The 17,072-nt window shown below is 39.4% G+C and overlaps 1 protein-coding gene across 1 annotated transcript in view; it reads left to right on the plus strand.

The window, feature by feature from the left end:
• Positions 1–7,757, plus strand: part of ENTPD7 (ectonucleoside triphosphate diphosphohydrolase 7) — a 45,132-nt gene extending 37,375 nt beyond the window's left edge. Inside the window, exons 10-13 of the mRNA XM_040486127.1 lie at positions 1,181–1,505; positions 3,335–3,420; positions 4,242–4,403; positions 5,852–7,757. Of these exons, the coding sequence (XP_040342061.1) occupies positions 1,181–1,505; positions 3,335–3,420; positions 4,242–4,403; positions 5,852–6,083 (805 nt within the window). The 3' untranslated portion in view covers positions 6,084–7,757. The remainder of the gene's footprint in view (positions 1–1,180; positions 1,506–3,334; positions 3,421–4,241; positions 4,404–5,851) is intronic.
• The last annotated feature ends 9,315 nt before the right edge of the window (positions 7,758–17,072 follow it).

Consider the following 17,072-nt stretch of genomic DNA (forward strand, 5'->3'; position numbering starts at 1 on the left):
AAATGTAATGGTTCTTTCTTCTTAATATGACTTTCTGAGTTTTTTTAATGGCGTCACATCCTTAAAATAGGTTCCAATTGTTCCAGAACATTTTGTTGTGTTGCCACGTTCCCAATCCCTCCTTCAGTCTTTACATCATGGAGGCTTCTTCATCCCAGGAAGTCCACCCTTCAACGTCTGTTTAGGAACTGATGAATAATTAACTGCAGTTGACAAAGTTATTTGGTCTCCACTAATTTCTGTCCTGGCCAGATTTAATCTCTTCAGGAACGGGAATATTGTTGCTGGGCAAATGCAGACTTGAAACAGCCAGAACCATGTAATGGCCAAGATGGGGATTAGAACTTGCCCCAACCTGGGTGCCTGGGTGGCGCAGTCGGTTGAGTGTCCGACTTCAACCAGGTCACGATCTCGCGATCCGTGAGTTTGAGCCCTGCGTCGGGCTCTGGGCTAATGGCTCAGAGCCTGGAGCCTGTTTCCGATTCTGTGTCTCCCTCTCTCTGCCCCTCCCCCCGTTCATGCTCTGTCTCTCTCTGTCCCAAAAATAAATAAACGTTGGAAAAAAAAAAAAAAAGAACTTGCCCCAACCTGTCCCTCCCCACGTGGGGCCAGGCAGGTCCTTCCTATGGCCAGCCGTTGTCACTGACCACTGACACATCCTTCTCCTCAGGAAACTCCTCCAACCTTCTCTCTTTACCTTCTCCCAGGTGTTTTGCTAAACATTAGAACCACACTCAGTGTGGTGAGATCTTGGCACTTCTAAGAAGCAGTGTAATGAAGACTAGATTGAGACCAGCAGATTAATATCTCTAGTTTCACTATACATTGGGAAATATACATGTTGATTAAAAGGTTGAACAAAATTTGATCACTGCCATATTTCTCTCCTTATCTTCCTCCTTCCTCCCTTCCTTCCTTCCTTCCTTCCTTCCATCCATCCATCCACCCACCCACCCTTCCTTCCTTCCTTCTTTCCTTTGTTTCTGCTAAATTGAATTTGCTTAAGTTAAATGTTCATGTGTTGTGACTGCATGGTTGATACTCCATGCTTGTTTCTAGGGATGCCATATAAAACAAGATATCTGTGAAGCACATTCTTTGACCAAGTTTCTTATAGGCATTTTTTAAAGAGGTTGAATATATTAGTGATGTGTTTTGTTTGTTATTGTCATTGTGGCAGGTTGCTGGGCCAGAAGACAGGTCTGAGTCCCGACAATCCATTTCTGGATCCCTGCCTGCCCGTGGGACTCACAGATGTGGTGGAGAGGAACAGCCAGGTGCTGCATATCCGAGGAAGAGGAGACTGGTCATCTTGCGGGGCAATGCTGAGCCCCCTGCTGGCTCGCCCCAACACCAGCCAGGCCTCGCTGAATGGAATCTACCAGTCACCAATTGACTTCAATAACAGCGAGTTCTACGGTTTCTCTGAGTTTTTTTACTGTACAGAGGATGTGTTACGCATCGGTGGCCGTTACCATGGGCCAACGTTTGCCAAGGCTGCTCAGGTAAATTATTTATAGTAAAGATGATTCATACCAGCAGCAGCCGTTTCTCTATGCCTAACTTTGTGCCAGATGCTGTGCAAAGGGCTTTGTATGCCTGATTTCACTGATTTCTTCATAGGAGGAGCTCTGTGAACCTTCATTTTACAGATGAGAAAGTGGACTCAGAAGTTAAGGAGCACACTGTGCTGTACTATCTTCTAGTTCATTAAACTTAGGTTTCCATGTATGTCCTGATCACCCAAATTATCACCCAGCTCCAAAATCTTTGTGGTGGCTAATGGTTTTTCCTCTAGCTTTCCAGTAATCTTGTTTAATGTTTGTGGTCAAAAGTGTCATCCCCAGATATCTTTCCCCTCACTTGGTATTCTCAGTTATAATGTGCTTTTGGAAATGAGGTCACACAGGTGGGCAAGTCCACTTTGATTTTCTTGGTTTGTCAGGAGGCCAGAGTGGTATATAGAGTCACTTGGAATATTAAAAAGATATTGGGAAAAGCAATGTCAGGGGTACTATTTAAAACTAAAATGCAGAAGAAATAAAATTTCATTTAGAGCATATATAGGACATTAGCAGCTTATAGGCTTAAATCATTAGTTACCTGAACAGGTAAAAGTTTCTCTAGCTTTCTGTAGCTCCTTTAATTTAGATTCATCTCTGAAGGTTTGCCTGTCTTTCTGATCTTGTAGAAGAGAAACTTATGGGAAGAATTTGACCTTGTATTTTATTCTTTTCTTTCTGCTTTGTTACAGTTCTCTAGGGTTCTCTGGATAGAAGACTTCCAATTTAATAATGTCTGTACTATGTGTATTATTCTGTTCCCTGAAGGCAGTGCCTAAGAAATATTGAGGAAAACCTGGTTTGTATTTGTTCTTTCCTCTCCAGCCTCCAGGAATACACTTATATTCCTTTTCCTTTCTAGCATCTAGGGTTGCCTAACTCTTCGTGGCCTACGTCTTTCTCTCATTTTAAAACTTCTTCAAATTCTGTTCCCTTGAACACCAAAGGGCTCAAGTTACTGCTTACTCAAATTGCTAGTGGCTTCATATGTTCTTTTTCCCAGGTGAAAGAGATAATTTTGTTCCCTTACTTTTTTTTTTACTTTGACTCAACTGTTATTTTACCAGTGATACCTTCCCTAGCAACCATATCCAAAACTGCAGCCCTCCCCAATTTCACCTATTTCCCTTTCCTGCTTTATTTTTCTATGAGCATTTATGTCATGTAACACACTCTATATGTAAATGTGTACGTGTATACATGTCTTATGTATGCATGCATGTATATGGTTATTGTCTGTTTTTTATCACTAGAATGTGAGCTTCATGAGGACAGAAAGTTTTGTCTGTTTTGTTCACTGCTAGATCTCCCTGGCACCTAGAAAAGCACCTGGCACAAAGTAGACATTCAGAGGAAAGGAATGGTTCTTTGGGGAGAACTATAGCAGGGGAACAGGCCAGTGGTAGAATTTGACCATTCTGTTCCATCTGCTTTACTTCCTCATCTTACATCGTGTAGAATGAGGCTCCCTTTGGCTTTGATGTTGCTATTTCTGGTCCTAACCTTACCCCTTTCTGAAGCCAAAGAGGCTCAGGAGCCGTGTTGGGCTGGCTTTGTACTGGACTTGAGGTGATGGGAATAAAAAGGAGACCCTCAGGAACCTGTGTTCTGGCACTTGCTTTGCACAGTGTCCAGGGAATGAATGTGGCATTTCTGTTTTCCTTTGTCAACTAGTCACCCACAAGTAACTTTAGACATGGAACAGCTGAGACTGTAGGGAAATTAGTTGTGCTTTAATTTCATGTTCCTCTGTTTCTCTTTGGTTGTTCCAGGATTACTGTGGCATGGCTTGGTCAGTCCTAACTCAGAGATTCAAGAATGGTCTCTTTTCATCACATGCAGATGAGCATCGACTCAAGTGAGTAGCTTCCTTTTTTCCCTAAGATTGGCCTGAAAACGCAGATGGCAGATTATAATGAGAGAGAGAGAGAGAACAAGCGAGAATACAGATGGAATTTTCTGTTGAAGGAGAATCAAGAATTTGATTTTTAGATTTTGATTTTCTGAGTGATAAGGGCCAAAATAGTGAGCCTATTTTAGTGAAGCCAGGGAAAACCAGGGTTACCAAAAGGCTCATTCCAAATGGTTTGAAATCAAAAGTGGTGTTTTTTTTAAAGCTTTTAATTAAAATATTGAACATGCAGAAAAGTGGAAAGAACAGTAACATAAATCCTCACCCAGCTTCAACAAATACCAATATTTTGCCAGTTTGGTTCATCAGTCCTCCCATTTTGTAAACATTTTAGTTAATACATTTTAACCATAAACAAAAATAGAATGGTATAATGAATTTCTGTATACCTATCACCCTGCTTCTCTGCTAACAGCTACCAACTTCTGGCAAATCTTATTTCATCTCTTTTCCCACCCTCTTACACAATTGGGTTCTTTTGAAACAAATCCCAGACATCATGTAATTACAGCAGGCTCCTTAAAAATAAGGACTGTTATAAAAAGAAAGAGAAAAACACAGCAATATCATTATGGCATAAAGGTGTTCCTGCACTTTTGTGGTAAACATGAAGATAAAGTAGGCTCAGATTTGGCTCCACCTAGAGGCGAGGAAGGTGAACGCGGGAGAGAGATCCTTTTTGACATCCAATGAGAGTATGTGGAAAGTATTCTTTTTTCTTCTTCTTCTTCTTCTTAAAAAAAAATATTTATTGTTTTGTCACACAGATATCAGTGTTTTAAATCGGCTTGGATGTACCAAGTTCTTCATGAAGGATTCCACTTTCCCTATGACTACCCACACCTGCAGACAGCCCAGCTGGTATATGACCGAGAAGTTCAGTGGACACTGGGAGCCATTCTGTATAAAACACGATTCTTACCCCTCAGGTAAAGTGGACTGAACTGACATCTTGAACTTAGAGGATATTGGTGTCTCAGAATAGGTTTCTTAAGTGACCACTCTCCCTCAAAAATGCATCCAAATTAACTCCCTTTATTACTATCCCGTGAACTATTATTACTAACCAGTTATGTTGAAACAGAAGGAAGGTTGAGAATTTAATCCGGAGTCTGTTCTTTAGCTTCGCAATTTCAGGAATGCAGTTTTGTTTATGCGTAATAAATCATTCTTTAGGATTGAGCTCTTACTAACCAGTTCTAAGATTCTTACTGATAAACCAAAATTCATTCTTAGGTTATTGTAGAAAACATCTGACTAGAGAGCTAGGGAATGCTGGCTGTATAGAGCAGTCTTTCCTAATGGGTAGAGTCACTCTAGACATCATGTCATTGACTTGGAAGGCTTTTGGTGGGCCAGAATTTAGAACAAAGCACACAAGATGCTTTTAGGGGGGTATTGTCACTAAGCTATGATAGTCTGATGTCTTGCTCTATGTATATAAGATATTTGGGATAATGTTTGGGTACTCTCTCCCCTGTATTATTTCGGATAAACTAAAATGAATTTTTAATCTTTGCTGCCTGTTTCTTTAAACCCAATATTGTCAGAAACCAGGTAGCTGATAGATGTGAGAGAAGTGGGGAGCTGGAGAGTACGTGCTCTAGATGAAGGGCTGACTCCTATCATGCGGAAGTGCTGTCCCAGCATCTGCCAGTTGTCATTTGTCAGGACAAGCCAGAAATCCATATTTTATAAGCAGCGTTTCAGTTTGGAGATTCACATTTAGAGAAAACACTGCAGGTCGAACCAAACAAAAACGGATCCAGTATCTGGACCTCCAAACTGCAGCTTCTGTTCTAAGCAGGCAGGCTCCTGCACTTTGGTTTACATGTCTCCTCTTTTTTTTCCAGATTATAAAACAGTTGATCAGGCAACCACTTTCTTTAGATATATCCTAAAGAAAGCACAGGAAGCACAGCCAATTTTTTTAAGGATTTCAATACACTCTGATTTCTTGATTGGATTTAGGGACCACCCTATTCTTGTTAGAACCATAGTTACAAACTGTATGTATGTATTTACAGAATGGCATGGGACCACTGTTAAGACAATAAGTATTATAGATGATCAGTCTTATCTCACTGTTCACTTTTTTGTCTTCTCATTTTGTCCCCATTCTGGAGGACGTAGGCCTGTGAGGAGAAAGAAAGTACAGGAGGAATCACATAGGCCTGTGAGGGAAAGAAAGTACAGGAGGAATCACATAGCAGTCCTAGGGCTAGAGACGTTCTTCAGCTTTGCTTGGTCTGTGGAACTGGTATCAGCATATTTGCATGGATAGAATAAATGATATAACACCACTGGCCTTTTAAATCCGCATGAATGTTTTTCTTTGAAATTAACGTTAACTTGTCACCTTCAAACTCTTGCCTAGGGATCTACGGCAAGAAGGTGTCCGGCAGGCCCATGGTAGCTGGTTCCGTCTCTCCTTTGTCTACAACCACTATCTCTTCTTCGCCTGTATCCTGGTGGTGCTACTGGCCATCATCCTGTACCTTCTGCGGCTACGCCGGATTCACCACCGACAAACTAGAACCTCAGCTCCATTGGACTTGCTGTGGATTGAGGAGGTGGTGCCCATGATTGGGGTACAGGTAGGGCCATGAGGCCGGACAAGGACATAGAAAGCTCGAGTACCCCAGGGTTGCTGCCCATTGACTTCCACCACTTTCTTGTACCGGCCTCAGATGCTGCTTTGCCTGACCTTGGGATATTTGGCCTTGGAATTTCTACCTTAATATCTACTTTAATTCCTTCTCAGTATCCAGGTCCTCTTCTCTAAGAGAAACCGGAATTTAGTCTGTGAAGAACTAAATAATGAGAGTTTGGTGCTAACAAAGAGGACCAACCTTAGTCCAACTGAAGCATGCTTCTACTCCTTTATCTGAGAGGTCTAGTGTGTTCCTGGCATCTAGACTTTCCCCCTTGCTAAAGCATGAAGTTTGACATTCGGCAAACTGGAAGCCTGGTTGAAACCAAATTTGGAGCATCTGATACAAAGCCGAAGACATTCCAGCAAGTGCAGCAGCCCCTTCTTTCTCTGTAACAGAGATATCATTTATGTGGAGATCCACACCCTTTCATAGGGATCCAAGATATTTGCATTTCGCTGAAACAGATATGAACTTCCAGGCAACCAAAATAACATAGTTTCTTTGCTTACTTGACAAAGAAGCCGTTATGAGTGTGGTCCAAGATCCCTGACGTAGTGTTACTGATGTTGATTATTATATGATTTTAAAAGGGTTTAGAACCCCTTCTAAATGAATGGTCAATCAAAGATTTTGACAGTATCTTATGTGATACCTGGTATGACCAGGATAGAAAACGTTTCTATGACTATATGCCTCACTGGCTGTTTGGGCATTAATTTTTCTTTTTGAGCCTTAAGTGTGCTTGTAAGATGGAGAAACTGATAGGGTTGGAGATCTGGATTTGTCTGGTTTTAAGTCACTGTCTCTAGGCCTATTTTTATGAGCCCCTTTACAGGAAAACAAACAAAAAAAAGAGTTCTTTTATTTCACTACGGTCAATATGTAGTTTGGGAAGGGGGGTGTATTTGTTGTTTTTAAAGAAGGAAAGAACAACAGTATCAGGAGAATGGGCAAAGGCAATAAAATCCAAGGTCTTAATTTATTAATGTTTTCTGAGAAATAGAAATTTTCCCAATTTGACTCTTGGAATGTCTGAAAAGAAGCAAATTCTAAACTTTGAAAAACATAGATATATCTGTTAGTAAGCCACGTGGCGTCTTTCAGAACATTTGTAAAGAGTTTGCTCAGTCACAGACCACATTTCCATTAATGAGGAGAGAAGAAAGCCATACGATTACATTTTAATCCACTACCCTTCAGGAGCTTTGTTCCTCCTCTACATGTAGCCTTTAAATTGCATGAGGATTTCTTTTTCATCAACTCGCATCTTCCCCTATGGGATCTTCTTCATACTTCATCCTTCCCTGTATGCAGCCTTGAATGTCCTGCCCAAGAATATGCTCCCAGACTTGAAATAGCTTTCTTTTCTGTCACTTTATTTTTACGATTAGATGAGTAGAGGGAATCATCTCTGCCTTTAATGGGGAAAAAGTTGGAAATATTAAAACATAAATTTCCACACTGGGAACCGGAAGGAATTAAATGCCTCATAAAACAGAGAAAAATAAGCTGAGATCCTCCTAGAAATAAATTGAGATGAATATAAGTATGCTGTTAGTTGGTAGGTGAAGAGATGATGAGTCTTAAATTATTTTCAAATTAAATAAAAATGGATCTAGCAAAAGAGTCTTATAGTTCCCTGTGGAAATATTTTTTACTTTTCATTAGGGTTCATGTCACAGCAATTTCCTTTAATTTTTAAGACTTCTAAATTTCCTTGATCTTCTTTGACTTCTTATCTTTGTGTCACTGCAAGTGAGCCTTCGCCTTGTGATGGCTGCTTATAAATAATGTCCGAATGTGTTTTTTGCTAGCCAATGCCTCCTGAGGTACTCTTTCTTTTTCCCTCATCTTGGTTTCCAAATACTATTTTTTGGTTTTCTTGTAAGATCTGGTCAATGATCTTGTCAAAAGCTACCTAATTGGCTAATAGTGATCACATTCGTGTGCTCAAAATGTAGCTGAAGCAGGGAGGAGGTGGTGATGAGTCCAGTTTGAAAGCTCTTATTAATGAAGTTATTCTTCCTCCTGGTTATAACATTTGTTAAGCATTTAGTGTGTATCATATACTCTTAAGAATTTGTGTATATTATTTAATCATTATGACAGCCTTTCAGATTGATACTACTTTTTGTGTTCTTTTTATAATTGAGGAACTCAGGATACCCTATGCTTACCATTTTTCAATGTAAATGTATTTCTTACTCTTAATTTATTCTAAATAGTTTTTGAGTTTTCGTTTAGTGTGTTATATCCTGTTTATTACTTTGATCTTATGGGATCTGGGCTTGTCCTTGTTACCACGAGTATGACTTCCCAGAAACCCATGGTAGAAATGTAAGAAACACAGATTTTTACCATATCCCTCAGAAAAACTAATATTTGTTGTTGATATTGGTTCCTGTGCTTCTGTCATTTGTTCCCAATTAATAATTTTGCATGATATCTCATTAGCGAGAAACATAAGCCATTTGTTCTCCAAGAGCCAATTACTTCTACATATTGCTGTCTCCTAAGAGTCTGTCTCCCTTATAGAACCAGTCTACCTTGCCTCTACACCTCTTTTTGCCCTCGGTTGTTAAAGATTTTTTAAGATCTCTATTGCATTTCTGCACTTTTCAGTAGTCTCCTTGTGAAGATAATTACAGTTTCATTAAATTCACATCCCACTCATTCCTTTGAATCTTACCAGCCAGTCTTCTTGATACCAGAAAAATGAATCTGAACTGCTTTAGTACTTTTATCATTAGTGAGACAGGTCACAGATGTCAAAATCAGAGTCCGTGCTGATAGGAGTTGTGATGCTTTATTAGCCTTACGATGGCACAACCCATCACTTTTCTCTGACTTCTTCTTACTAGGACATAATGAAAATAGGTATAATACTCAGTTATCTAGCATTACATTGACTTAAGTTGCAGTTAACTCTAAGCCAAATTTTACCATCTTTGTCTCTGTACCTTAACTCCTTGAATTGACTTTCCTTGGTATAGGGAATTTAGTCACTTTCCAACAACCTTGTGTTTATCCTTTAATGTCATCCAAAGGATTCTGCCTCCCTCTCCTCAGCCTGACAGCTTTCTTTAACTTCCAGGGCCTTAGGCTGTGATTATTAAAATGTGGTTGATTGAGTCTGCCATGCATCTGTTAAGCTCATCTTTTTAGTTATTAACATTTATTATCACATCCACATTTGTGTTGTTGAAGTATAGTTGACATATACTTGTTTCAAGTGTGGAACATAATGACTCTATTTGTATACACTGCAACATGATCACCACAATGAATCTAGTTTCCCCCATCACCATATAAAGTTATATGACATGCAACACAGTGTAATTGACTGTAGTCACCATGCTGAACATTACATCCCATGACATGACTTATTTACATGACTTATTTATTTTATGACTGGGGTTTGTACCTCTTGACTCCCTTCTTCCATTTTGCCAGTCCTCCTTCTCCCCTGACTCTGGCAACCTCCAATCTGTTCTCTGCATTTATGAGTTTTGTTGTTTTTTTGGTTCCACATATAAATGAAACCATGTGGTGTTTGTCTTTCTCTGACGTATTTCATTTAACGTAACACCCACAAGGTCCATCCATGTCACAAATGGCAAGATTTCATTCTTTTTTATGGCTGAATAGTATCCCTGTGTGTGTGTGTGTGTGTGTGTGTGTGTGTGTGTACACATCTTCTTTATCCATTCATCCATCAATGGACACTTTGGTTGTTTCCTTATCTTGGCTATTGTGCATAATGCTGCAGTGAACATAGGAGTGCACATGTCTTTTTGAATTACTGCTTTTGTTTTTTTTTTTGTCACCATTTTTAAAAAATTTTCATATTAAATATAATTTATTGTCAAATTGGTTTCCACACAACACCCAGTGCTCATCCCAACAGGTGCCCTCCTCAATGCCCATCACCCACTTTCCCCTCTCCCCCACCCCCCATCAACCCTTGGTTTGTTCTCAGTATTTGAGAGTCTCTTATGGTTTGCCTCCCTCCCTCTCTCTGCTTTCATTTTCTTCAGATAAATAGCCAGAAATGAACTTGCCAGAAATAACCAGAAATGGAACATGGTAGTTCCATTTTTAGTTTTTTGAGGAACCTCTCTACTGTTTGCCATTGTGGCTGTACCAATTTACATTCCCACCAAAAGTGCACAATAGTTCCCTTTTCTCTACATCCTCACCGACACTTGTCATTTCTTATCTTTGTGATAATAGCCATTCTGATAGGTGTGAGAGGATATATCTCATGGTTTTGATTTGCATTTCTCTGATGATTATTGAGCATCTTTCATGTACCTGTTGACCATCTGCATGTCTTCTTTGGACAAATGTCTGTTCAGGTCCTCTGTCCATTTTTAAATCAGATTGTGTTTTGTTACTAAGTTGTAGAAGTTCTTTTTATAATTTGGATATTAACCCCTTATCAGATTTATGATTTGCAAATATCTTCTGCCATTTAGTATCTTGCCTTTTTATTTTGTTGATGGTTTCCTTTGCTGTGCAGAAAGCTTTTTAGTTTGATATAATCCCATTTGTTTATTTTGGTTTTTATAGTCGTTGCCTTTGGAGTTAGATCCAAAAAATTATCACCAAGAATGATGTTAAGGAGCTCACTGCCTATGTTTTCTTCTAGGAGTCTTATGGTTTCTGGTCTTATATCCAGATCTTTAATCCATTTTGAGTCAATTGTTGTGTATGGTGTAAAATAGTGGTCCAGTTTCATTCTTTTCCATGTGGCTGTCCAGTTTTTCCAACACCATTTATTGAAGAGACTCTCGTTTCCCCACTGTGTATTCTTGCCTCCTTTGTTGGAAATTAATTGACCATACATTCAAAGATTTATTTCTGGGCTCTCTATTCTGTTGTATTGATCGAGCGTCCATTTTTATGCCAATACCATATTGTTCTGTTTACTATAGTTTTGTGATACAGTCTGAAATCAAGGGGCATGATGCCTTCACATCCATATTTTCATTTTTGAAATAAAATAACTTCTACTTATCGGTATTATCTAAATAGATGCTCTCCCTACCCCTATTAACATGCTTTTCTTTTGCTTTTTGTCAGGAGTGAAAGACAAGTGGGTGGTATGATTTAAGGAAAAGAAGACTGGACTTTACAAATAGCCGGTTTGGATTCTTAGTCCTGGCTTTGTCACTGACTAGCTCTGGTACTCTCTAGGCAAGTCACTTGCCCTCTCTGGTTCTTTTTTCATCTATAAAACAAGGTGGCTAGACAAGATGCTCTGAGGCTAGTTCCAAAGGAAGAACTGTTGGCCTAAGGAACTAAAGGCAGGAGAAAATGTAGGAAAATGGTAAGAGTTTCAGGAACAGGATTTTGGCCTTTGGTTTAAAAGGACAGGACGACCAAGAGAGCTGGTGGTCCCCTCCTACTTTATCACTGACATTAAGGTTGATGGGAATGGAGTTTCCAACAGCAATCATTATACATAAATTTCAGAGGATGAGATTTTTACAGCTGGGATTTTAGAGTTCTGTCTTTTGTTAACCCCTTGGGTTTTATGAATGATAAAATTGAGGCCCAGAGCAGTAGTAATATGTGCAAAGTCTGAGTGAATGGTCTCCTGGATCCAGTTTTCTCTGGTTTCTGTACCACAGACACACACCTTTGAAGCTCCAATGAAGCTCCAATGAAGTTCTCATTGACAGAATCTTCCTGCAAGATTGTGTATTTCAAAGGAATCTATTCTTTATAATACAGCTGATTACAAGTAACCATGCCCAATCTTTATAACTGCTTCTGACATTCATTTGTGATGGCTTTGCTCACATTTAGGAATAAAATATGAAAGAAACACTTTGTTAGAAATGGCACCCAGTTGTTACCACATTTATTCTACCTTCTATATTTCTTTTAATCCTTTTACATTTTAGATGTTTCTTTTAAACAATTTGCTTAATTTTGTACAGTTTTCTTAACCACAGCGTCTAAGCAATTCATTTGATGGTTATAATCAAAATTATTTAAAGTATAAAATGCCTATCAGATCTACCTCATTAATGAACTTGGCTGTATTTCTTGGGCAGTTCTCAGACTCCGTTACAGAAACAAAATGCTGTTTCTTTTTGCTGTCTTTAAACTTCTTTTTGTGCTAACTCAGAACTAGTATCTAATTTCCCTTTGTGCTGTGGTATATGATATGACTTCATTTGGGATAAAGAATTAAGGTAGAAGTAGCAACAGATACTTCAGATTCTCCCAGATTAGCTTCTTAGGTCATGCTTAGTGTGAGAGTCCTGCTGGTAGGGCCATATGCTCTAACTTGTGAGGATTTTGTTGGTGTTACAAAAAATATTAGTTAAAAAACAAGAACTCTTTTATTATATACTAATAGACTTCCCTTGTATTATTACATAAGTGTTTTTCTTTTGCTATAATTCATTATTTCCAGTTTGTCAGTACCATTATTAGAGGGACAGAGGAGGTCAACATCCGTTGACCCTGTGTTTCTCTGGAAGTCTGAGCACTAAGGAGAACCTTTTATTTGTAAAATTGAGTTATTACTCATAAGGGTTTTTTACTTTTAAAGTGTATGCAATCATGGCCTGCCATTTTTATAAAAACCAAAGTTGAAAAAAACTTCTGAATCACAGGATGTTTATAGCCATGCATGTATGACTTCAGGCAAGCTGAGGACGTGTCTGCTCCTGAGCCTCTTCTTTTTAAGTAGTGCAGCCACTTGTAGACCCTCTGGCAGCCTACCACTCTGGTTCTCCAGTATTAAGGTAGCCCTGATGCTTTCAAAGAAGCCCTTCCTGCAGAGGACTTGCCAGAGTTTGGCCTGTTAAAACTGCTCGTGGTGAAGGCTCTGCGCCTTATTAGCTTCATAATGCTTTCTCTGCAAGCAAGGATCCTAGACAAATACTTTGATTTCTGGTATTGCTGTCATTATGTTGTGTTTGAAATTCTCATTCCACAATTCCTCTTTTGTTGGAGCCCTGAAGTATATGCCTTATCTCTGTTATTTCTGCCTTGAACAATGAACTTTGCAGTGTTGAAAGGCATCTTTTTATTATGACCCACAGCTAGACACTCCCTTCTCGCTTTCAAAAACTGAAGGCTGCTTATGTTGCATCACTTTGGGGGTTGCTAAGATTGTATGGTTTTCGAATGCTTCACATTAAATAATTTTGCTCAATAGTTCTTAAAATTCTGTTAAATACGGTTATATCAGTGTTGAACAAAAAGTGCAATGCATATTAGAGATGTATTGTCTCTTCTGCAGGGACATAGGTATATGTGTTTCATATGCCTATATATAACCCACCGTACGTTCCAGAACTGGAAGAATTGCTACACATCAACTGGTTATCCTAATGTCGTGATCATCACTTTAGGCAGTAGCTAATTGTTACCTCGTCTACAATGGGACAGCATTTGTCAGTGTAAGTTAAAAACAAGAAAATTCTAGATTGATAAGAAAGCCAGGTGTTTTCATTTCTCTTGATGTTTTAAAAACAACTGACAGAATTATTGACAGATTTTAAGGGAAATTCATTTAATCTTCTAGGTATATGATGACTTATTTTGAAAGAGGTGTCTGGGACCTCAATCGGTAATTATCCATTTTCATTCATTCATGCAATATTTGGTATGTGTTTGGTGCTGGGAATAATGCAAACATAAAAATAATTCAGATAATCTCCATTTACCAAGAGCTCATAGATAGCCACAATACAGTTATACAGCTAAATGCAACCAGAATCGGTTTTTCCAAACTTACTCATCTTTAATAAAAGAAAAATGAAGAAAAACATCTAGAACTTGAACTTATTCATTCATTGCTACATTGTTGGAGGGAACTTTAGAAACACTAGCATTTGGCTTTTTGGGTTGGGTTTGGGAGTCATGAGATGATGGATGGGAACCTGCACCTCTGACCGCAGTTCCCTTTAAGAATTCTATCTAGGGGCGCCTGGGTGGCGCAGTCGGTTAAGCGTCCGACTTCAGCCAGGTCACGATCTCGCGGTCCGGGAGTTCGAGCCCTGTGTCAGGCTCTGGGCTGATGGCTCAGAGCCTGGAGCCTGTTTCTGATTCTGTGTCTCCCTCTCTCTCTGCCCCTCCCCCGTTCATGCTCTGTCTCTCTCTGTCCCAAAAAAATAAATAAACGTTGAAAAAAAAAATTAAAAAAAAAAAAAGTTCTATCTAGAAGAGGTGACATCCCATTAACACACTAATAGGATCAGATTAAATGAGATAGGGTTGGGCAAATTTGGAGGGGATGGAAATAAGCTGGTCAAAACTTCCTTTTTTTTTTTTTAGAATATTTTTTTTTCTTTTTAATATGAAATTTATTGTCAGATTGGTTTCCATACAACACCCAGTGCTCATCCCAAAAGGTGCCCTCTTCAATACCCATCACCCACCCTCCCCTCCCTCCCACCCCCCATCAACCCTCAGTGGTCAAAACTTTCTAAGGTAACTGGTTTATTAGGGGCTAGGCCACGGGTGTCTAAACTTGTCTGCATGTTGGAATGACCTAGGAAATTTAAAATTATGTCTATTACTGCTTCCAGAGATAATGATTTAATTGGTCTTAGGGGGAGCTTGGGCTTCAGGATTTTCAAAAATTCTAATTTGAAAAAAATTAGAAACTACCTCTAGCAATAGCATAAGCCCCGGGGTCATCCAGAATTTTTTTTTTTAATCAAAGACAAACTATTACTTTTGTTTTGCTAAGAACCACTTGAGGATGGTAGCTGCTAAGTCACAGTGAAATTCACAGAATACTGGAGTTGAAAAGGAATGGAGATCATCTCCTTGAGACTGTAAATGGGCAAACCTTAGTCCATTTATGGCTCCCAGATGTGTTCAGCCTGTGTCATGTACTAAAAAAACCCTGAAATTAGTTGCCAATCCTTGAGAGCTTTCACATAAAAATCTAAATGTTTTGTTTCTTTAAATAATCAGATCTGACAACTCTAGACCTATAGAGCAGCAACAGGCCAGAGCTCAGCGGTGGTTTAGTTGAATAGTTGGGACACCTGCTTTTCCACTTTTCCACTGTCCTCACCAGCTGCACCCTAGTGGGCTTTTGTTTGGATCCGACTCTTGTCTTCTACAAAACTAAAAACTAGCTTTCTGCACCTTCTAGCCATTTTTCCCAGCTCTGCTCTGAATGTTCTACAGTTCAATGCCCCTACTTCCTTCAAGTATTCCCTGTGTGGTGTGAGTTCTGGACTCCTCACCATCCTGGTCCCCTCCTCTGGAGACATACTTAGTAATCAGTGCCCTCCTTAAATGGGGTACCAATAGCGAAACACAGCACTTGCAACTGAAGTATTCTGAGTGCAGCTGTGACACTTCCATTGATGAAATCTGAAACACCACTAATTTTTATCAGTGTCATTACACTTTTGGTGCAAGTTGAGCCGATGGCCAACTGAAATCCCTGTCTTCTTTATATGAAATGATAGGATGCCAGGTTTCTCTATCCCAAACTTATACAACCTATTTAATTTAAATGAGGATGTTACATTTATATTATGTAATTGTATCTTGATGGTGCCACTCTGGAATTGTTTTGAGTTGTGACGTTCATCTATTATATTAACAATGTTGGGTTGTTCCATCCTCAGGTCTGATCTTTCTGATGCCTTCATCCAAATCACCGATTTAAAAAAGAAAACAATAAGAGCCCTATGACATGTCAAGATAGACCAGAATTATAATTTGTTAAAAATTTGTTCACATATCTTAATAGATGTCCAAGTACTACGTACACCATCGAGGCCATACTTTTCTTATCCATGAGGCTGTTACGAACCTCTCTCAGGAACTGATTCATACTATCTATTCTATGTGACCTAGCAATGTTATAGCAATCAACTAGGTTAGTGCTTGACGAATCCAAGTGGGTTACTAGTGATTATTTCCTTTTCTAAGTACTTCTAAGCCATTTTGTTACATATAGACATTAAACTTGTCAAAATCTACCCTTTCCCCATTTTGAAAATCAGGATACTAGAAGACACTTATTTCTCGCTGAAGGCTGTCTGGCTATTTAAGGTATGCCAAGTCCTTCCCTTTGAATCTTCACCTGATGGAAGTGGAGATCATAAGGAATTTCTCCTTTTTTTTAAATTTTTTTTATTTTTGGGACAGAGAGAGACAGAGCATGAACGGGGGAGGGGCAGAGAGAGAGGGAGACACAGAATCGGAAACAGGCTCCAGGCTCCGAGCCATCAGCCCAGAGCCTGACGCGGGGCTCGAACTCACAGACCGTGAGATCGTGACCTGGCTGAAGTCGGACGCTTAACCGACTGCGCCACCCAGGCGCCCCAAGGAATTTCTCCTTAGGCATAATTCAGGACTCGGGGTCAAGGAGACAAGAGCTCATGCATGTCGAATCAAGAGCTTGCTAACATTAAGAAACCTAGACAGCCTACTAAAAAGGAACAAAGGCAGACATTTCTCTACGTTAAATTTGGTTTTCAACAAAAAAACTAAATTTATAAAGTTTGTTTTAATGTTTATTTTTGAGAGACAGGGTGTGAGCACAGGAGAGGCAGAGAGAGAGGGAGATAGAATCTGAAGCAGGCTCCAGGCTCTAAGATGTCAGCACAGAGCCCGATACAGGGGTTGATCCCACGAATCTAGAGATCATGACCTTAGCCAAAGTTGGACGCTTAACCAACTCAGCCACTCAGGTGCCCCTAAATTTATAAAGATTTTAAAAAGGAATATTTAGTTAAATATACTTAATGACACTCTTGATCCAGTGACTTTGTTAAAAACAGGCAAAGAATTTGACTTTTTTAATGTTTATTTTTGAGAGAGAGCACACATGCATGTGAGCAGAGGAGGGGCAGAGAGAGGGAGACAGAGGATCCAAAGTGGGCTCTGCGCTGACAGCAGAGACCCCAGTGCAGAGCTTGAACCCACAAACCGTGAGATCATGAC

The sequence above is a fragment of the Herpailurus yagouaroundi genome, unplaced genomic scaffold (assembly GCF_014898765.1).
Source record: "Herpailurus yagouaroundi ecotype Mexico unplaced genomic scaffold, PumYag 163, whole genome shotgun sequence".
Classification (NCBI taxonomy): Eukaryota; Metazoa; Chordata; class Mammalia; order Carnivora; family Felidae; genus Herpailurus; species Herpailurus yagouaroundi.